At 35.8% G+C, this 22,265-nt stretch overlaps 1 protein-coding gene across 1 annotated transcript in view; it reads left to right on the top strand.

Annotated features, from left to right (window-relative positions):
* Window positions 1-670: 670 nt before the first annotated feature.
* The window catches only part of LOC129262242 (DNA polymerase subunit gamma-1-like), a 33,769-nt gene continuing 12,174 nt past the window's right edge, over window positions 671-22,265 (top strand). The window contains exons 1-15 of the mRNA XM_064100065.1: window positions 671-756; window positions 4,416-5,148; window positions 5,620-5,748; window positions 7,689-7,884; window positions 8,544-8,705; window positions 10,018-10,161; window positions 10,784-10,863; window positions 11,482-11,664; window positions 12,380-12,622; window positions 13,048-13,269; window positions 14,177-14,267; window positions 14,817-14,906; window positions 15,531-15,688; window positions 16,327-16,498; window positions 20,103-20,238. Of these exons, the coding sequence (XP_063956135.1) occupies window positions 4,454-5,148; window positions 5,620-5,748; window positions 7,689-7,884; window positions 8,544-8,705; window positions 10,018-10,161; window positions 10,784-10,863; window positions 11,482-11,664; window positions 12,380-12,622; window positions 13,048-13,269; window positions 14,177-14,267; window positions 14,817-14,906; window positions 15,531-15,688; window positions 16,327-16,498; window positions 20,103-20,238 (2,701 nt within the window). The 5' untranslated portion in view covers window positions 671-756; window positions 4,416-4,453. The remainder of the gene's footprint in view (window positions 757-4,415; window positions 5,149-5,619; window positions 5,749-7,688; window positions 7,885-8,543; window positions 8,706-10,017; window positions 10,162-10,783; window positions 10,864-11,481; window positions 11,665-12,379; window positions 12,623-13,047; window positions 13,270-14,176; window positions 14,268-14,816; window positions 14,907-15,530; window positions 15,689-16,326; window positions 16,499-20,102; window positions 20,239-22,265) is intronic.

The raw sequence follows: 22,265 nt of genomic DNA, 5'->3' as shown, positions 1-22,265 counted from the left end.
ATATATATATATATACTACCTCCATGATATATACATGTATATATTTATATACGTATATCCGGGACATATCTTTTAGGAGAGATCCCATGTCAGCACCCCCAATGAAAAAAAAATCCCGGGGGGGGGGGTCAGTAAAAAACAGCCGAGTTTATACTTATAGGGGTGTTCAGTTTTGGACGCGGGCTGCACGTGCACTCGTTAAGGATATAAAAAAACTACGATTTTCAAGAAAAAGGGTGGTTCAGTGAAAGACTGGTCAGCAATTAAGGGTCAATCGCGGGGTCAAACGTATTTAGGGTATGTTTTTTTTCCAAAGCTTTTTTTTTAAGACTAGCCAAAGCTGTTAAGGGTATGTTTTTTTTCACCAAGCTTTTCCCTGGGGTCATATTCTGGCGACAACTTTTTTAGGGGCCAAAATGTAAATAAAGCCCGCAAAAAATTTGTTTAGGGGGTTATTTTGCACGCAGAGAAAAAAAAAACTCGTAAGGGGGTGTTTGGAAATGATTTGGTCACGCATGTGTACAGCAATATATTTGACTGCCCCCCCCCCCCCCAGGAAAAATCGTTCCCATATGGGCCCTGGACATAGAGATGTATACTAATAACGTATTTAGTATACATCTCTATGGCCCTGGATCAATTTAGACAGTAATTTAGATTTTCTTTTGTTGCTGTAAGATACCTTAGCGCGCTCTCGTTGAAAAAAAAGGTAGGATCGTGGTCTCAGTGATCGTGGCCATTCCTGAGCTGAAAACGGTAAGAAAAGTGTATGTTTTCCAAATTATAGAAATCTCTTGTAATATATTTGCATGAATATTTATAGATTTAAATATTCTCCCAAATTTGTGTGGATGTATGGAGGTTTAGAAAGCTTTAGAAAGTGGTCGCCTTAGCCCTTACTGCATGCAGCAACTTTCGCGGGCCGGGCTGGAGCCCAAGCCCAAGGCAAGCCAGGACTCGTCCGTGTATAACCCAAGGAGCTACGGCCCGCTTTGCGGGCCGGAGCTCAGACAGGGGTGATAATCTGAAAACGTTCTTATCTTTGTTCTCATCTTTTATATTTTCTCACTGACATAAGAAGACGCTAAAATCATTGCAAATCGGTATTCTGAAAATCTTCTTAACGCGTTCTTATCTCTGCTCTGTCACTGTGTTGTTAGGACTGCCCCCTTATCTTCAACATGCCCATTTTTTAATAGATATTACTAATACTATTTTATACTAGGCCTAATTATTATTACCAATCAAAATGCACTTTTTATTGGCAGTTTAACAATAGTGAATAGAAGCGTTCCTTATGACTTGTTATGTGAAGAGAATATCGTCATGGGCGCTGCGCGTACACTGTTTCTGGCCCATTGCGCGAAATAGGCATTTTATATGCAATGACTGATTTTATTATTTCGAGACACGTGCACAAAGTAAAGAAAGAAAGAAAAGAAAAGTAAATAAAGCAGAAATAAAAAAAAGATTAAAGGAACAAAGCAGAAAATAATGAAAAAAATAAACAGTTAACAAAAGAAAGCAAACAAAAAGAACTTAAAAAAAAGAAAAAAGAAAGAAAAAGAATGAACAAAAGAAGGAAAATGGAGAAAGAAATAGAACGATTATCAGTGATAAAGTGAAGAAGAAAAAAATGAAGGAAAAAATAAAGAAAGAAAAGAAAAGAAAAAACTTAAAGGAACAAAAAAAGAAAAAGGACAAAATAAAAAGATTAAAAAGGATAACATAAATGAATAAGGAACCGCAAAAAGAAAAAAGTTAAAAAAACGAATGAAAGAAAGTAAGAAAGAAAGAAAGAGAAAAAAGGGAATAAAAAATGTAAAAAGTGAGGGAAGAGAGAAAAAAGGAAAATGAAACAGAAATAAAGATGAGAGAGAAAAAATGAAAGGAAAATTGACGCAAAAATAAAGACTACAGAAAGATAAAGGAAAGAAAGGTAAATTCAAAGAAAGAAATAAAAAGAACGAAAAGAGAAAATAAAAAGGCAGGGAAAAGAAAAATAAAAATATTAATGGAAAGAATAAATTGAAAAAAATTTAAGAATTAATAGAAGAAAGACAGAGAGAAGAAAGAAAGTGAAGAAAGAGTAAATAAAGAACGAACAAAAAAGAATGAGCAAAATAAGGAATAAAAAAGAAAAAAGAAAGTAAATAAGACAAAAAAAGTGTCAGAAAGCAGAAATAAAAAAAAGAAAGAACAAATGAACTAACAAAAAAAGAACCAAAAAATAAACGAAAAAAATTTAAAGAAAGAAAAATTAAAGATTAAGGGAAGGAAGAAAAAGAAAAAGGGAAAAATAAAATGAATGAATAAAAAAAGGAAAAGCATATATAAAGACGAAAGAATGAAAGAAAAAAAAATAAGGAAGAAAAAAAAGATTACAAAAAAGTGAAGGAAGAAATAAAGAAAAAGGAAAAAAGAAAGAAAAGGAAAGGAAGAGAGAAAAGGGGGTAAAGCAGAAATACAGACTTAGTTAAGAAAAAAGAAAGGGAAAAACGAAAAGGGAAAATAAAAAAGGAATAAAAATGAAGAATAAATGAAAACAGAATAAAACAAAAGATATAAATGAAGAATGAAAGAAAAGAAGAAAGACAGATAGGAAGAAAAACAGACAGATAGAAAGGAAGAAAAAGAGAAAATAAAGAAAGAAAGAAAGAAAGAAAGAAGGAATAGAAAAAAGAGACGGGCAAAATAAAGGGTGAATGAAAGAAAGGGTGGGAGGAGTACTTGTTACTACTAGTGGCCATCGATTTTGAGCAAGAAAGAACGCAGACATCGTGAGATGTGACAACTCTCTAGCTACCTTAAATAGCATCATAAATATAAGAAAGAGAAAAGATAAGAACGTTTTCAGAATACCACTTATCTTCATTTTGTTCTTATCTTTTCAGTGCACTTTTATTATGCGCGAGTAATAAATTTATACACTCAGCATAGGATGGAAAGCAAGATAAGAAAAAATTTTTAACAAGATTTTTGAAATGTCATCATAACTATATGGACCTAGTTCATGAATCTTAGACATAAGGGTAATAGTGTATCACTAAAGATCTTGCTTGAGTTTCAGGTCACATTACCAAGGGTCAATTAACTTTGGCCATGTTGGGGGAATTTGTGGAATTGTCGTCATAACTTTTAAATTTTATGGATCTAGTTCATGAAACTTTGACTTAAGAGAAATTACATAACCCTGAACATCCTGTGCGAGTTTCAGGTCACATGACCAAGGTCAAAGGTCATTTAGGGTCAATGAGCTTTGATAATGTTGAGGGTATTTGTAGAATTGTCATAACTTTAAAAGTTTATGGATCTAATTCGTGAAACTTGGACATAAGAGTAGCCATGTATACCTGAACATCCTGTGCGCATTTCAGGTCACATGACCAAGATCAAAGGTCAATGAATTTCGACCATGTTCGGGTATTTGTTGAATTGGCATTATAGCTTAGAAAGGTTATGGATATCTACACATAGTTCATGAAACATAGACATAAGGGCAATATAGTATGAATGAATATTTTGCACACGTCTTAGGTCACATAATCATGGTCAAACTTCATTTTTGGTCAATGGACACAGTATTTTATTATCATATGAGTGTTTTCTCTTGTGAATAATTATTCAGTATCTGTTTTCAAAGTCAGCACTGCTGCTATATGGAATCGCGTAATGCAGGTGAGACTTGTTACTACTAGTGGCCATCGATTTTGAGCAAGAAAGAACGCAGACATCGTGAGATGTGACAACTCTCTAGCTACCTTAAATAGCATCATAAATATAAGAAAGAGAAAAGATAAGAACGTTTTCAGAATACCACTTATCTTCATTTTGTTCTTATCTTTTCAGTGCGCTTTTATTATGCGCGAGTAATAAATTTATACACTCAGCATAGGATGGAAAGCAAGATAAGAAAAAGATAATAAGAAAAAGATAAGAACATTTTCAGAAAACCAATTTGAGATCGTGACGTAGATAAGAACAAAATTAAGATAAGAACGTTTTCAGAATACTGCCCCAGGACTCGTCTGTGTAATACATGGTCCTCTCCAAAATGGGGTAGAATGGGGTCGCAATAGCACTCCAAATAAAAGGGTAAAACATAAATTATGCACTTACCTCGATTATATAGATGAAGGTCTATCGTGACACAGAATCCTGACATCGAGGCACCAACTGGACCCTCAAAAAAGGAAAAGTTAGACCTCCATGTCGCGTTCGTCGTGCGGTATCGATCGGCCATTTTGTTTTCAATTTTGAAAGAAGGAGAACAAACGAGATAGAGCTTTTCCTTTTTTTGAGGGTCCAGTTTGTGATGATTTGTTGTTCGACAGTTGTTGAATTTGTGAAAGCCTCTGGGCGATCTTATGAGGTGAATAGCGATTGATGCCTGTTTTCCCTTTTTAATTCACTAGGGATAAACAGATAATGATAAACCCCTTATCAGCAACAGATGCTTCAACTGCCTGGCTCACTCTTCATCCTCAACATGTCTATTGTTGGTAACAGTTGTAAGAAATCAATGGTTAGTACATGCACTTTCTGCAGATTGATCCATAACAGTCAACTCTACCGCTCGCCTAATGCTGTGGTGCTTAGGAAAATACTACCAAAGTTAAATGGATCCACAGGTTCATTACCATTGTCAACAACATCTGTCAGAAAACACTTGCCCAGTGATGACAGTGCAAGTTCCAAACAAGTGGAATCGTATTCATCATCGTCATCATCATCATCACCATCATCATCAACACCTGCTGATTCGCCATCAGACTCCTCCCAACTGAGAATGAATGCAATCAACATTCAGATGCTTTCAAAAGAGCTTCATCAACAGATATTCAACTTCCAACGCAGGAAGGCTTCAAGCAGGTCAATGGTCAAAGGGGTTGTGGAATCCATTAATGACAAGCTCTTGGAGAAAACCAAGCAACATCTTCAGAAGCATGGGCTGTGGGGAAAAGAAGGTTCCATCTTACCGGATGTTGATTTCAAACTTCCAAGACTCTTTGGTAGTAGCATTGATGAGCATTTCCAGATTCTTGCCAACAAGCAGAGTGTTTCCTATCTTGACATGGCTCAGGAACTTGCAGAAACACTCCCTCCTCCCATGCCTGAAGACTGGATTTTCAGTGAAGGATGGACAAAGTGAGTGTTTTTATTAAGTACAAGTAATGTTATTTCATCCATAAAAAATAAAATAAAATGGAGATAGATGCTTTAAGCTTGTTAAAGTTAAGGCACCAATTATTTGTTTTCGTTTAGTTGGTAGTTCATCTACTGAGGCCTGTTTATTTTTGTTTAATCTTTTTTCAATTACCACTTTAATTACATGCCAAGACAACAGTCATTTAGGTGGGCTCATGCAAGTTGAACATTAGTGATGATTTATTTTTTCGTTCTATTCTGATTTTACTTGACTTCCTAGTGGCAGTTGATTATTTTATAATAGGAAGGAGTGTAATCTCTTTATGGGTAATTCAATTCAGGGTCCCATGATGATGTTTTTTTGGTCTGAAAAAAGGCATGAAGTGATTATATGATGGACTTGACAACTATTTTAAGATTACTAGATTTACATGTACACCAAAATATTTCTCACATTTTTGTCATGACTAGGTACGTTGAAAATGAGACACCTGTTCCTGTTGATTTTCCAGAAGACCAAAGTCTTGTCTTTGATATGGAGTGTTGCGTTGCTGAAGGCAATTATCCTACGTTGGCTGTAGCAGTTTCAACAAGCGCATGGTAAAATAAAGAGCACACAATTATAAAGTGAGGATTAAGTAGGGAATGAAATCTTATTTCTTCTTTACATTCTCTCCAAAAACATTTTGAGATTTAGTATGGGGTTTCCACTCCTAACCCAACTATGGGCCTTTTCACCCATGAATCTTGAATCATCATGGTAATATTGATTGCAATTGGTCTTTAGAATCATTGGACCTTTCACATGCTCACTTGAAAACTGTGATTTGAATTCGAATTCCCGAGTGAAGGCAGTATGTGTCCTTTGTGACTTGTCAATCAAAGCACTGCATCGCAAATACAAACTACTATGAGTTGATGACAATTTAATTATCTACGGAAGTGCTTGAAAGGTCACAAAAGCTCCACCCCCAAAAGATGTTTTGGAGGTCAAGCCTTTCACACGCAAAATTTGAATCAAATTACAATTTTATTATTGTGTGAAAGGGTGGTATGAGTGACCCAGATGAATTTTGAGATTTTTATTTAGTGTGAAAAGCACATCCTAAGCTTTAAAACTATAACTTGTCAACATTAGTCAACAATAAAGGTACTTGATTGATTGTATCTACATCTTCTTAGAATAAGGAGAAAACAAGGTTCAAAGTTCAGGTTCATTCAAGCATGAGAAGTACACACTGTGCAGTCTCTGAAACTTCCAAGCAGTCCAGATAAACTTTTGTATGTCTGCTCCCGTAGAGACGAATGATGTAACTTCTGAAGGTTTCCATGGCGAAGAAGAAGAGTGTAGTGGGTTTCACGGAAAACCGTGTATCTTTCGTGGGCAATTGTTCCTGAAATGGACCACCCAAACTCGACATTTCGACTAGTGTGTTCTTGTCGTCTTCATGAGATTGAGCAAAAGTTTATAAAAGCAAGTTTTATATACTCTATCAAGATGCCGTATGGACGGTACCTGGCAGGGTACATGTCTCTGATTGGCTGGATAAGTCACATGACATCTGTGAAACCCACTACACACTAAACTCTTGTATTTCTTTTTTTACTTAACTATACAATTTCAAATTTTGACAGTATGAAGAGGAAGAATTACTGTGTGATATGGCAATTTTTTCTTTTCAATTATTGTCATGCCTGCATAGCAGAGACTATAGGCGCCATCGTCAACATTGAAATCTTAACCAAGGTTAAGTTTTTGAAATGTCATCGTAACTTAGAAAGTATATAGACCTAGTTTATGAAATTTGGGGTAATAGGGGTAATCAAGTATTACTGAACATCTTGTCTGAGTTTCAGGTCACATGACCAAGGTCAAAGGTCATTTAGGGTCAACAAACTTTAGTATTGTTGGGGGTATATATATGGAATTGTCATAACTTAAAAGTTTTTTGATCTAGTTCATGAAACTTGGATATAAGAGCAGTCATGTATCCCTGAATATCCTGGGCACATTTCAGGTCACATGACCAAGATCAAAGGCCATTTAAAGTCAAGTTTAGCTGTGTTTGGGGTATTTGTTGAGTTGGCATCATAACTTCTAAAGTTTATGGATCTACACTTGTTCATGAAACATAAACATAAGGGTAATCAAGTATGAATGATTGTTTTGCACACATCTTAGGTCACATGATCAAGGCCAATATTCTTTATGGCCTTTTTTAATTTTTTTTTTATTATTGACCTCATTTCTTGCTTTGCTAGATCCTGTGCAAGGTAGTTTGAATTATACAGTCCCTTTTCCTTTTCATTGTTATTTCTCTGATTTGATTGAAGTTCTCAGATTTCAACGTAAAACGATCTTCTAATGTTCTGAAGACTTGCTAACCAATTCTGCAGCAACAATTACCTGACAGAGTGATGATATACCAAGTACCATTGTTATTAGCAATTGTTGGATGCCATTCACACTTGTCAAGTGTTCAGATGTCCAGTCTAAGACTGTACATGGGAGTTATTTTTGTTTTTTATTGTTTCATCAGGTATTCATGGTGTAGTCCTCGACTGATTGAAGATCATCTTTCCCTATCTCAGAAGATGACCCTGCCAGATCTCATTCCTTTAGAGACTAAAAAAGGCTCCATTAAACCACCCAGTAAGAAATGGACAGAGAGATTGATAGTTGGACATAATGTCAGCTTTGACAGAAGCTTTATCAAAGAACAGTATCTCTTGCAGGTTAGAGACATATTGTTACACTCAAGACCACTTTCTCTGTAAAGTACCCTGTCATTATGAATTCTCACATTTCATCATTGACAAAACAATGGAGAATGCTGGAAAGCCACTATGAAAAAACACAAAGTGCCTTTAGAGTGGGATTCTTGCTAATAGACGCAGCACAGACTTTTTACAAGGTACCTAAATGCTCTCACACGTTCTCTTTATTTACCCCCTTTTCTCTTCCATTCTCTAAGTAACACTGTGGAACAACAAAATCTAAACTGTAAAACTATCACACTGAAGATTGAATTGTTGACAGTGTATTTGTAATGCTTGGAAAAAGACCTGGCACCTCACTGGAATGCAATGCTTATTTTGTCCAGAAATTACAAATTTTCTACAAGAGTAATTTGGCACATATGTACAACACTTGGATGATTATTTTTATTGGATTCTGTTAAAAGTTTCTTAGATTGTTGCAGCAAATGTCATTTAGAGTAATTAAATCAGTTAAAAAGGTTTTGAAACTTTACTTGTGTTAAAGAACTAATAATGAAGAAAAACTTTTCATCATCATAAGGTTGTATGTGAATTTGTTCTTATTTTGAGTCTATTGAAAAATGATTACACTTCTCCTACATTGTATTCATTAAACATTTCTGATTTCTTGCCAGGGTACAAAGACTCGTTTCCTGGACACTCTGAGCCTTCATATGTGTGTATCAGGTCAGACCACCCTCCAGAGGGCGCTGTGGCAGGTCAATGAACGAGGGGGAGGGCGTACTGCTGCACCCTGGATCCAGAAAAAGCACAATAAGAAATCCTTTGGGACTCCAGTAAGTTTTTTTTGTGTGATTTTAGGGATTACTTTCACTTTGGTATTCGTGGAAGGCTGATAATCTTTTATTAATGATTGCGTTATTTCAATCTGGGGAGTATTTCACCAAAGGACCTGTCTGACTTTTTATCCAACAGTTTCCATAGAAACTGTGCTTCTCAGCCAATCAAAATGAAGAAAAGTTGGCAGATCTGACAACAAATGTTGATGAAATGCTCTCCAGAATACCCTCGTAATTTAGAATCTAGCTTCTCAGAAGCAGGAGTACATCTAATCAAGAAAAAAATCAAGCAAGGAAAATCCATTGTAGGACAAAAAAATTATTAGGGGCGGCGGTGACCCATACCTGAATTATTTGCACGTATCGACCACATTGGCAAAATCCCATGATTCAAGACCAAACGGCATCTTCCCCCGCTAGTACCCGGACTGAGCTGGCTGAAGTTGTTTACCTTCTTGTAGACCTAGTCTACAAACAGAAATATCAACTTCAGTGTCTGTTTTGGTCTCAAAATCACTGTTTTCACCAAAGTCAGATATATCAATTGCTTCCTCATAGTAAGCATGTGACTCGCCGCGTATTACACCCTGTATTACCGCACATAGGACACGAGCAACCGCAGAAAAGTGGCATATTTTGGCCATTTTTTATGCTAAATCCTTCCGAAATCATTGCAAATCTTGACTGAAATTATGGACTAAATATTCCTATATGTACTAGAAAGATGACGTCATTTTAAAAGATCACCTGACATTTAGAATCCATGTTTTTGAAGTCACATGGTTGAATACCGGCCTATCGGGTATATGCGCGTTCACTGTTCGGGTTCAAAGGGTTAACAAATTAATGATAATCCATCCATATATATATATATATATAAGTGTGATTTTTAAAAAAAAGAGAGGCTGCAAGATGTAGCAATATTGTCCAACTCCTTTATTAGGCCAAGCTTTTGACCGTGTTACCGGTCTTCCTCAGGGCTTTGAGGGACACAAAAGAATACAAACGAATATAAACGAAAATGAGGATGTCATGCAACAGAAGCACAATCTAAACAAGCATGCAACAGAAACAAAACAAAAGAAAACAATTGTGTAACTTAAATAAAACTTAATAATAATTAAAGGAAACATATTTTTAGCTAAAAGATGTTTAACGGAAAGTGAAAATAATATTTGCAAGTTACCTTGAAAGGAGGATGGGGAGGGTTTGGTAGGTGTTGTGTAATGTGTAGTGTCTGTGCGGCGAATGCAGTGAGGGGTATATATATATCTATAATAACACATTAATTCAATTGTTTGGTATACAGGCCACTGCATGGTTAGCAGAAAGCAGTCCTAACAATCTAGCGGATGTGTACAGATTGTATAATGAAGATGGCAGCCTACTTGATAAGAGCAAGAGGGACACTTTTGTCACTGGGAGCATGGCTGATATTCGATCAGACTTTCAGGTGATTATATTTAACACTCATTATCAATATCAAATGTCAAGCTTTTCAAAGCACATTCATGCATCCAAAGAGATTTCATTCAATAGATTAATGTGTTTTTTTTCTGTTTGAAATTATCAAACATGTTCAATGTTTCAACTCTTTTTCCAGAGTAAAACATCCTTTTACTTTGAAATATGTTTGTTTAATCTTTTATCACATTCCCTTGTGTATATAAATATGAATGATTTGTTTCATTTTTTAAGCATGTTCAAAATAGTGGGGAGGTGAAATTGCTCCACCAATGAAACAAAGACAAAAAAAAAGATATGGGGAGGGGAATTATTGCAAAATCAAGTGATCTGAAAGAAAAAAGAAAAAAGAAATGCTTCATTTTCTACAGAATCCATTGAACTCATAATTAAACCTAGACCTGTAGACAAGGTGTAGCAAAGAGAAAATGTTATTTAGGCCTATGTAACTTTCCATGAGATGGCCAATTCTCCACCTATTCTCAGTAAATTTATAGTCCTTTGTCCATTCCAAATGTGATGTAAATATATTTCAACAGATTTTTCTTTGTTCTTGTAGACTAGTCTCTCCAAATATGTATTTCATTTGTTTTAATTTTATTCTTTAATAGTCTCTAATGACATACTGTGCTCAAGATGTTGCTGCAACACACAAGATTATCAGCAAGCTTCTTCCTATGTTTCTTGAAAGGTAAATAGGTATGCCACTGCAGGATAAGAAAATGGATAACAATACAAAAATCATTTAGGAAAGCCTGATCTTGTACATCCATTTATATTTGTATAATTATCCAAGACTTTAAGGAATACAAACCTGTCCCAGTATATTGTTGGTATTCATGGTAAGCTCCAGAACAATGCTAAGTCATCAAAATTGCGATTCCCTGAAAGGGAATTCTGTTATAGCAGCACATGAAGACCAGAAGAATGCTGAAAGTTCATGCAGGTCAAAGGTCACTTGTGAACATCATCCCAAGAGAGGGTTGTGGGTTCAAATCCCAGCCCCGGGTCCCAGCCTTGGTGTAATTTCCGTCAGCAAGAAATTGATCCACATTGTGTTCCACTCAACCCAGGTGAGGGAAATGGGTACCTGGCAGGAATTAATTCCTAGAAATACTTGTGCATTGGAATGTCGCTAGGCTAAAGCCGGGGTTATTATATCTAGGTCTTTTTGAAGCGCATAGATCTAGAGATGTTAAATCTTGTGATTTGCTTGATACAAGAATTGTTTTTTATTATTATAGTTGTTGATGTTATTATTACTATTATTATTATTATTAATGTCTTTCTGTGTAATGGCATTTTCCAGGTTCCCTCACCCTGTAACCTTTGCAGCCATGTTAGAGATGGGACAGGCTTACCTGCCTATCAATCAGAACTGGGACAGGTACCTGAGGGATGCCCATGAGACCTATGACAACCTGCAACAAGAGATGAAACAATCATTGATGCACATTGCTAATGATGCTTGCAACATGCTACATCAGGATAAGTGAGTCATCCTTTATACATAATGTCTTTGAGTCTTGCAGCATATGTCCTCAAGACATATGGACTACCGGTGGTATTCTGATAATTAAACCAAGGTGAACTAAACTAGAATTTGAAACCACACTTCTCTGGAATGCTGGGCTTCATAATATTTCTTCAATATTCATGGCAACTATAATGTATCAATTAATGTATTTAAATTATAATATTTTTGTATGTTCCTATTGGCATTTCATGACTCAATTTTTTAACAAATTTTTGTTTTGTTGTTGCGTGATAAGTATTGTTGATTGGTGAACGAGTGGGCAACTGGCAGTCCATAAACTTGTATTTTAGGTTAACCCAGGTTTAACTAAAGCCAGTTTGGTTATTTCATATTTGTAGATTTCGATATTGCTTTTTTTATCGCTTGCTTTATTGTTATATCCAGGAGACACCAAAAGACTAAGTTCATATTTACCCGTTATTGCTAGCATCTTCTTGAAATTACATAGTAAATATGATTTAATAGTTGTGGGATTTCCAAATGCCAAAATACCAAATACCAAATCTTCACTACCAAAAGCTTAATATCACCACTTTGCATTTATTCTGTGTTTGATTAAGCACCTTCTGCATCTATTCATGAGAAATATAACAAGTTTTGTTTATCATTCAAAAGTTCTGGATAAAGAAAAAGCAATAGCAAAGATGCATTTTTTGTGTAATTGATGCAGGTACCGTGAAGATCCATGGCTCTGGGAATTAGATTGGTCAGTGGATGATTACAGGCTCAGGAAGACCATCCCTCAATCAGAAAGAAAGAAGAAAGATGAACAGGAGGAGTGTTCCAAGGAGAAAGAAGTGAAAGGTGAAGAGGAAGAAAGTGAGGAAGATGCAGAAGAGACTTGCGTTGCTGATGTACTAAAGACGGCAGTAAGGATTCCTAAAGTGAATCAGCATATGACTGGATATCCTGTGTAAGTGGTAGGAAATGGCACAACTGAGTGCAAGATATTTTCCTATTCAGAAGAATAGGTAATTTTGCTCCTGCAACATTTGCTCTTGTCGTACTATTTCAGAAAACATGGTGATAGTATTTTTGGATTTGGGTTCAAAATTAATATGAGAATTAGGATTGTGTTTGGTTTGTATGTTGGGCTGATAGTGCAGATTTTCCATGATGAATTATCATAGGTAGCATATGTTATGAAACATGTTTGCTTTCTCAAACCCTTCAGGAATGACTGACTTTAATGCAGTGAGGCTAGAAGAGTTGATGCTTCATCATTGATTTCTACATCAACAATTATTAAAACATCGTTAAAACTGTTCGACATACTGTTGACCCATCTTCCTAACCTCACAGTTTGATGTGTATTTACTATAATTGTCTTCATTGCAGTTGGTTCCGAGAGCTATGCCCCAAGAAGTCCCATGCTGACTGGTCTCCTGGGCCTTCTCTGATCAGCTCACAGACTAGGATCACTCCTAAGCTATTGCGTCTTACGTGGGATGGCTATCCATTACACTACACCAGCAAGCATGGGTGGGGCTACTTGGTGCCAGGCAGACCAGAGAGTAAATATCAACCCAGAACTGACCCTGGACCCTCCTTCCCTTTGAAGTGAGTGTGATAGAATTGATCTATAATCAGCACCCTGTAACCTAAAGCTTAGCAAGTGACTGAGGCTTATTTTTTACAATTGATTGCATTGATTATTATGTATGATCAATCATAAAATAAAGCCCCAGGATCACTTACTAAGCTTTGTGCTGTGGGGTCCAGGGCCCTGTCTTACAAAGAGTTACGATTGATTTGATCAATCTCAAGTACATGTATTTGGAAATCCATAATTTTCATAATTTCTTCAGGAATTTGCTCAATGTCCTTTGAAAAAAAAGAAAAGCATACTGAATTGTCAAGAAAACAGTGAATGTATGAATATATGTCATTTTTTTAGAAAATATTTTGAACAAACATTTTTTTTAGATGTTCACTTTGCTGGCCTTCCATAGTTGCGATTGATGGGATCAATCGCAACTCTTTGTAAGATGGGTCCCAGAACTGACATGATTGGATAATGATAGTGTATGCAAATGTACAAAATTGTTGTTTTATTTTACTTTAAAAAATGAAATGGTTTGAAACATTGTATCTCAATCTGACATAGGGTTTTCTTCATTCTTCAAATTGAGGGTGATATATAAATATATAGATATATTGTGTTATATAAGCTCTTATTTTCCTCTGAATAAGAGATGCCCATTCACTTTGAGTTGATGCCATGATGGAATAATAGTAGACGGAATACAGTATTTATGTTAAACATGAAACATTGAGTTTCCATAATATACAATGATTAATGTCTATACCAATCTTTCTGTGGATAGTTGTATGCATCCTCTCCTCAGTTGGCTGACTTACAAATATGCTCTCAGCCAATCACATGCAATCATTTCAATAGCTTATAACATATGTCAGTGGCAATCGCTGTCAAAGACACTTCACCGTTATTGATTTATTCCTGTAGGAGTCTGCAAGACATGATGTCTTCCCAGACTGATAATGTTTCCAGTGATGACAGTGCTGATGAAATTACTGCAAAGGGAATAACTTCCAAGGTATGACTCAGTTTGGGGTAGTAAAATAATAAAATAAAATGGCTTATATATGTGAAGGTAAACCTCACTAATTCTAGTTTATTGATATAATGTCCAAAACATAAATCTACTGCAATTTTCTTATTTCCTTGTCAAAATTCAACTTGAAATAAAAAGAAGTGATATATTTTATCATCCTTTATTATTATGTTTCCCTTACTATGCTTTGATGCAAGAGTAAGTTTGCTGGCATATCTACATGTACTCTTCTCTCAATAATGAATATATTATATGATCTATAGTTAAAGTGTAATTTATTATTTGATTTACACTTCTTCAGAATAATTTGTGTATAAAATTATTTTGTTTGTATATATAAATCCTTCACCATACACCTTTCCATAGCAGAAACAAACAAGTATTGTGATGGCTATGGCTCAATTCTGTGTCAGCATGCTCTAACACATTCTCTGAACATCTTGTATTTGTACTTTTTAATCCTGGAATGATTTTAATTGGATTAGAGGAGATATTGTTTCATAAATATATTATTGTATGTTTGTTGTTTAGATATCAAGATCACCTCCAAGTCACAGTGGAAGACTTCCTGTCAAAGACGTCAACATGCCAGGATGCTGGTTCTACAAACTACCTCACAAGGTATAAGTTATTTCACTCCTATATTGGGTCACTTCAAGTACAATGTTGAACGTAGATGTTAGAGTTTAGTTCAGCAGCTTATTTTCACCCTGTTAACTCTTTTAACAGCAACATCATTACTGTAGTTAAAAATCGCAGATTGTCTATAGGCTTTACATGGTTGACCATAGATTTGTTACAAAGTATTCTGTTTGTTCTTCAAACCTGATCATGTTTAATCACTATATTGTGGATTACTATGACATGTAGAGATGTAGAGCAGGGACCACCATGCTATTGAAATTATGATTGCTCTTAGTTTGATATGGGTAATCCCCTTCTGGAGTATGTGGGGTCGCCTGAAAATGGGGACTGTATCATTTCATGTTACAATCAATCAAACAGTCGATATTTTATTGTACATCATTTGCATTTGACCTTTAAGTTCGGTATGATTGCGCACTGTTATGCAACTGGCCGGTAGGGCCCCATAATTTTTGCCCATACAAATCAATCTTTCAAATCTTTCTTTAGTTAACAGCCATTGATATTTCTATAACATGTATGATAAAAGAAAGGCTTCTTGTTCATGATATTTTTGGGCTTCTCTGGAGAGGGCTTAACATGATGTTGTATGTCGTATAGGATGGAGCCGAGTTCAATGTGGGTAATCCTCTCGCTAAGGACTTCTTGAACAAGGTAGAAGATGGAACCCTGGGATCTGGGGGCGGGGCTCAGGCCAACAGGATCCTGGAAATCAACAAGTTCATCTCATTCTGGAGGAATGCACAGAAGAGGATTAGGTAACAGAAACAGTTCTTTATTCTTGTTATTAACCCAAATTGAGACACCTAGAATGGTTACCCCATCTGTCTTTAGCTGTTCTAAGTTTTGTTAAAGCTGCAGAGAGGAGTTTAGGAAACAATGATTTCATGAGAAAATATTCGAAATCAAGGTTAATTGTGACCATAACATAGTATGCTAAATCTTGATATGGTTTATTTATATTCATCTCACTCTGTGAAATCACGAAATCTGAGCTAGATAATGACCACACTTGAGCTCACCAACACAAATTAGCACATGTGGGACAGTGAATTGTTTCAGAAAAAGACCCAACACCTGGCTGGAATGCCATGCCTGTTTCATCAATTTCTCAATAATCACACATTTTTTACCAGAATAATTTGGCAAATATTGTTATTTATACAAATATATGTATATAATTATTTTTTTCATTTTTTGGGATTCTGATTGAACTCATTTTCAGATCATTGCCACAGCAGGCATTTATGATTAATCTGTGCTGAGGGGTTTATCTGAGGTGCAGTAGGTATCCAGACACTCCTTGAATCAAGGAGTTAATGCTGTTAGCAAAATTGAATGAGCATTGCGTTTCCCTGCTGATTATCCATGAACCATATTGTTAATTGATATTTAGTTCTCAGATGGTTGTAGGCCTTGAAAGAGGTGATCTACCACTTTCAGTTCGGAGGAATCCTGATTACGATGATGATGGTTTCTACGGAGCTATCATACCAAGGGTCATCACCGCAGGAACGGTTACTAGGAGAGCTGTAGAACCAACATGGCTGACTGCCAGTAATGCCAGAGTAAGTTCACTTAAAGGACAAGTCTAACCCAACAAAAAGTTTATTTGAATAAAAAGAGAAAATCCAACAAGCATAACACTGAAAATTTCATGAAAATCGGATATAAGATAGGAAAGTTATAATATTTTGAAGTTTCGCTTAATTTCACAAAATAGTTATATGCATATTCTGGTCAGTACGCAAATGAGGAGACTGATGACGTCACCCACTCACTATTTCTTTTGTATTTTACTACATGAAATATGAAATATTCTTATTTTTTCTCCTCATTGTCCTGTGAAACAAAGTTTTGTTCCACCCTGAACATGTAGTATTACCTTTATTTTAACATTTCATGGTTCATTCAAACTGGTTCTTATTGTCAAAACTGTAAAAATCGAAATATTGTATGATTCAAATAAAAGACAAAAGAAATAATGAGTGAGGGATATCGTCGACTTTCACATTTGCATATCACCGAGTTGTGCATATAACTGTTTTGTGAAAAGTAAGTGAAACTTTTAAATGTCATAACTTTCTTATTTTACATTCGATTTTGATGAAATTTTTAGTGTTGTGTTTGTTTGATTTTTCTCTATTCATTCAAATCTACATTTTCCTGGAGTGGACTTGACCTTTGATTACGGAAATCACTATTTTTAGGAGTTCGTTCAGCATTTCATAGAAATTGATAATAGCTGTAGCTAGGTTGTTATTGCTTAATAGAATGGCTATTTAATTTTCAGTGGTTTCATTTTAAGTTTATCCGTGTACTTTCCCTGCAACACATGCATACTGATATTGATTGAATGTTGCTTAGCAAAAGTCAGATAGATCAACTTTCACTGGCTTCACCACATTTGGAATTTCACATCAACTTTCCAATTGCCCTCTGTCTTTAAAACAACTTGTCAAAAAGTCTGCCATGTCTTATAGCAGGAATCCCGCTATAAGGATGTTATGTGTCTCTTCATTGCGGCTTTCTTCATTGCCATCTCCATTGTTTTTTTTCTATGGTTATTTTGATATTATTTGTAATTAAAGACTTCTGGCAGGATTCCTGCAAAAAAGAAGCAGCTCTGACTTTCGACAAGGTGCCTATGAATCTGGATTCCTGCTGAATAATATGATCAAAAGCAAAGATACTACTATCAAAAGCAAAGATCGGACACTTCGGCGATTTTTTGAAACACTCAATAAATGCTCATGGGGAAGGGCGCCCACTAGCGTTGAGTACCGGTAAGTAAACCATCGCACATTGGCACGCTGCTGTGTATGAAACATATGGGGGAAATGAGAGAAGGGATTTGGGAGAGGGCACAATGGGGGTGTATGGGAATAATCCCACCTTTTATTACCCAGAAAAATCTGAAATATATTCATCTCTAATTTAAGAAAAAAATATTTGAAGAAAAAAAAATCTTAAAATGTAAAAATCGTGTATTACTTCACCCCTTCACCATTTCTCTCATATGTTTTGTACACAAATCATACGCAAAAGTAAAAAAAGGTTGTTACTTACTCAACGCTGTCGGGCGCTCTTCCCAAGCGTTTCATTGCGCGCTCTATATACTGTTCGATCTTCCGCTTGTATTACAGTCAGACGGCAGGTCCCAAGAAAGTGGTTTCTTTCATCCAAGTGATATTCATGACTTGAGATGTTTTGCATATTTAATGAGCTTGATGCGGACCAAAACACCTCATTTCATTCGGTCATTGCTGCTCTAATTGTGCATCGAATTTCATGAATTTAATATCATTGTAAAGAAGAAGAATCATTGTTTCAGGTCATGTGTTTGAATTTATTCAAATATTTTGTAATATAGGTTAAAATTTTGATCTAAAATATGCTACAAAATAATTATTTTCACCTGACAAAAGCTGCTATTTTCACACTTTATTTTTGTTTGAGCCCAAATGATTTTTAGATCATGATAAAGCTGAATATGTATGCTTTAAAATGATATAGGTTTCAAAATAAGAATTGGTTTAATCGGGTCAAGATCACACTTTTCCTTTGCCAAGTACATAAAGCAGCTTGAAAATAAGAATACTGTACTCTGATTGGTCAAATAGACCACACACTGGCAAATTCCAACAGTTCCAGTGCCTGGGTTCATGGGAAGGTCACACTTCCCATGTGGTAATCTTCTCAAATACTGTACAAGCTGTTATTTTCGCGTACAGAATTTTTCGAATCGCAGGGGTCCCACATTTTCGCGGGATGTTAAATTCGCGATCGGAAGATGTGCAAAAGACTTCCACTGCATTTCAAAGAAGCAAAACTAGTGCAAATCATGTACAAATCTATAATCCTTCAAAGTTTCATGCTGATGTGTGCTTTGTACAAAGATATGTCCCTGTAAAAACAGTTACAAACTGTGGAAAAAGGTGACTTAAATTTCATTTTTTTACCTTTAGATCTGAAAATTCATCATGCCACAGTTTGATCTGTAATCCAAAGGGTAAAGCAATCTTTGGAATTTGTGTTTTGTTCGATTCATTTTTTCAAAAAGTTGATATAGGTGCAAAAATTTGGAATTTTGTGAACAGAATCTTCACCTCTGAAAGCTCTGGTCATGTGACTTATGAATATTAATGAGTTGCCAATACGTGTGTATAGAGTCAATCAATTGGCAATAAAATCAAATTATTTCATGGAAAATACATTTTAATATTACAGTGAGTGAATAAATATTGATAAAATAATGTTACAAAATAGTTTAGGCTCTGATTTTGTTTCAGAAATTTAAAAAAGTGAAATTCTAGCTAACTTTTTGAATCACTAACTGTACTTTCTTAGCCTTATTTTTTGTACATATAGAGGTGCATATCTCCACTAACTCATTACAAAGGATGTTTTCAATAACAAAGCTTTGCTGTTAGGGACATTGGCACTGACTAAGAAATGTTTCAATATTTTCGCGTGTTGTTAAGTTCGCGGCCGATCGGCAATTCGCGAAATCCGCGAAAATAAAACCCCCGCGAAAATAACAGCTTATACAGTACCCCGCGCCTGTTGTTATGTCAACCTTATCCAGCCAATCAGAACTCTGGATTTCATGCAAGTACAAAATTTCAGAAATCTCGTCTTGTACCTTGGTGGGAAAAGTGTGAACTTGACCCGATTAAAAGGTGCCGCATATCAAGAGTGGCATTGTGAGAAAGTACAGAAGTTCAGCTTTATGGTGATATAGATATCATTGAGGGTCAAAATAAAAAGTTTTGCACAATTTGCAAAAGAAAACAGAGGAAGAAAATTCAGTTTTGAGGCACATTTTCAGGCCAGAAATTTACTTATTTAACAAAATATTGTATACAAAATAAATGACCAATATGAAAGAGTAACATTTACTCTATCTGATGACGCAATAATATTTCATTTAACTTGAGGTTAAAACAGGTAAATTCTTAGAGAAGAAAATCTCACGAATCACGAGATTTTGCAAGGAGGAATATTCAGCCATGAGATGATTTGGATGAATATGGCCTTTTTGCTCATTAGCATAGGGACCTGCGGTCTGACTGATTATCTTTTTCAAAAGTGACTCAGACTTAAGATATGTTTCATCTTAATGAATCTTAAATCTTACTGACATTGTTTTCTGAATGTTATTCATTGTAGACTGATCGAGTAGGGAGTGAGTTAAAGTCCATGGTCCAGTGTCCTCCGGGATATCATTTTGTAGGAGCAGACGTTGACTCTCAAGAACTCTGGATAGCAGCACTCCTGGGAGATAAAACATTTGCTGGTTTCCATGGTAATGTTATATCCAAATATTTGATGATTAGCTCGTCCATCCCATTTAAGTGACAATTTGAATAATTGTTATATGATTCATTATTTTGTGGTGATAATGAGGGAAATGGCCTCAGCTCTTATACTTGCATGATATCTGTAGAATAATGACCAGCATCAATAATCCTTTTATTTCCCCTCTCAAAATACAATAAGAAATAATAAGCTCTCAGAATATTTTCAACATCATAGAGGTGCTATGGTTTAATTGACAAGTTATTTGACTGTAAACCGCCAGTTACCAAGTTGATATCCTACCACATTGCTTATGTCATTTGGCAGGACATTTTCCTGTTTTTTTGTTGTTGCTATGCATGACCAAGGTGAATTAGCAACCATGCTGACACTGTATTAATTGCGATAGGTATGATTTTTGTCTCACCTGCATAGCAGAGTGAGACTATAGGCGCCGCTTTTCCGACGGCGACGGCGGCGACGGCGGCGTCAACACCAAATCTTAACCTGAGGTTAAGTTTTTGAAATGACAGCATAACTTAGAAAGTATATGGACCTAGTTCATGAAACTTGGCCATAAGGTTAATCAAGTATTACTGAACATCCTGCCTGAGTTTCATGTCACATGACCAAGGTCAAAGGTCATTTAGGGTCAATGAACTTAGACCATGTTGGGGGAATCAACATCAAAATCTTAACCTAAGGTTAAGTTTTTGAAATGTCATCATAACTTAGAAAATATATGGACCTAGTTCATGAAACTTATACATAAGGTTAATCAAGTATCACTGAACATCCTGCATGAGTTTCACATCACATGACCAAGGTCAAAGGTCATTTAGGGTCAATGAACTTTGGCCGAATTGGGGGTATCTGTTGAATTACCATCATAACTTTGAAAGTTTATGGATCTGATTCATGAAACTTGGACATAATAGTAATCAAGTATTACTGAACATCCTGTGCAAGTTTCAGGTCACATGATCAAGGTCAAATGTCATTTAGGGTCAATGAACTTTGGCCAAATTGGGGTATTTGTTGAATTACAGCCATAAATTTGAAAGTGTGTTGGTCTAGTTCATAAAACTTGGACATAATAGTAATCAAGTATCACTGAACATCCTGTGCGAGTTTCAGGTCACATGATCAAGGTCAAAGGTCATGTAAGGTCAAAGAACTTTGGCCACGTTGGGGGTATTTGTTGAATTGCCATCATATCTCTATAAGTGTATTGGTCTAGTTCATAAAACGTGGAAATAAGAGTAACCAAGTATCACTGAACATCTTGTGCGAGTTATAGTAGTTTTCAAAATCAGCACTGCTGCTATATTGAATCGCGTGATGCAGGTGAGACGGCCAGAGGCATTCCACTTGTTGGAAATAAGATTTTCAGTTGAGCCAGGAGTTGAATATCCTCCCCCTCTCAAGAAAGATGAAGAAGAATTTTTTTTTTTTATAATTAAATAATTGAGGACATGTCATGCAGTTCCATCATTTCATCTGATCCTTTTGTCTTTTCCCACCAATCTGCTCTTTGAAAGCTTACCATATCATCCGGGGTCATGCGAACCGTCGTATCACACATACGACGGTGCAAACCCATTTCAGAGTAAATCGACTTCAAAGTTTGCCATAATTTTCACACTTAGTTCCCCAGCCTTACAACATATTCATTGCTTGAAAAATACATGGTTGGAAAGACCAAGAAAATTGCCTGACATTGGTATCTTTATCTTTACACAAAAGTAAGGATCCAAGAAAATATGGCAAAAGAGCTACATGCTTGTAATTTCGGTTTGAGCGACTTAGATTTTCCCTGTACAAAAACGCCATAGGGTAAACGCGATACGACGTTTTGACTGACCGCGATTTCAATGTGCGCGATCTGTCAAAACGTATCGCTTTTCACGTGCAAGGTCAATGCAGTGCCCAGTGCCGATACGACGGTTTGGTTGACCACGCGCATTGAAATCGCGGTCAGTCAATACATCGTATCACTCTGTTACAGTACATGTTTCCAATGGTATTGCGCAT

The sequence above is a fragment of the Lytechinus pictus genome, chromosome 5, assembly GCF_037042905.1.
Source record: "Lytechinus pictus isolate F3 Inbred chromosome 5, Lp3.0, whole genome shotgun sequence".
Lineage (NCBI taxonomy): Eukaryota > Metazoa > Echinodermata > Echinoidea > Temnopleuroida > Toxopneustidae > Lytechinus > Lytechinus pictus.
Note: the sequence above shows the minus strand (reverse complement) of the source record. Positions and strands in the feature narration are given on the sequence as shown.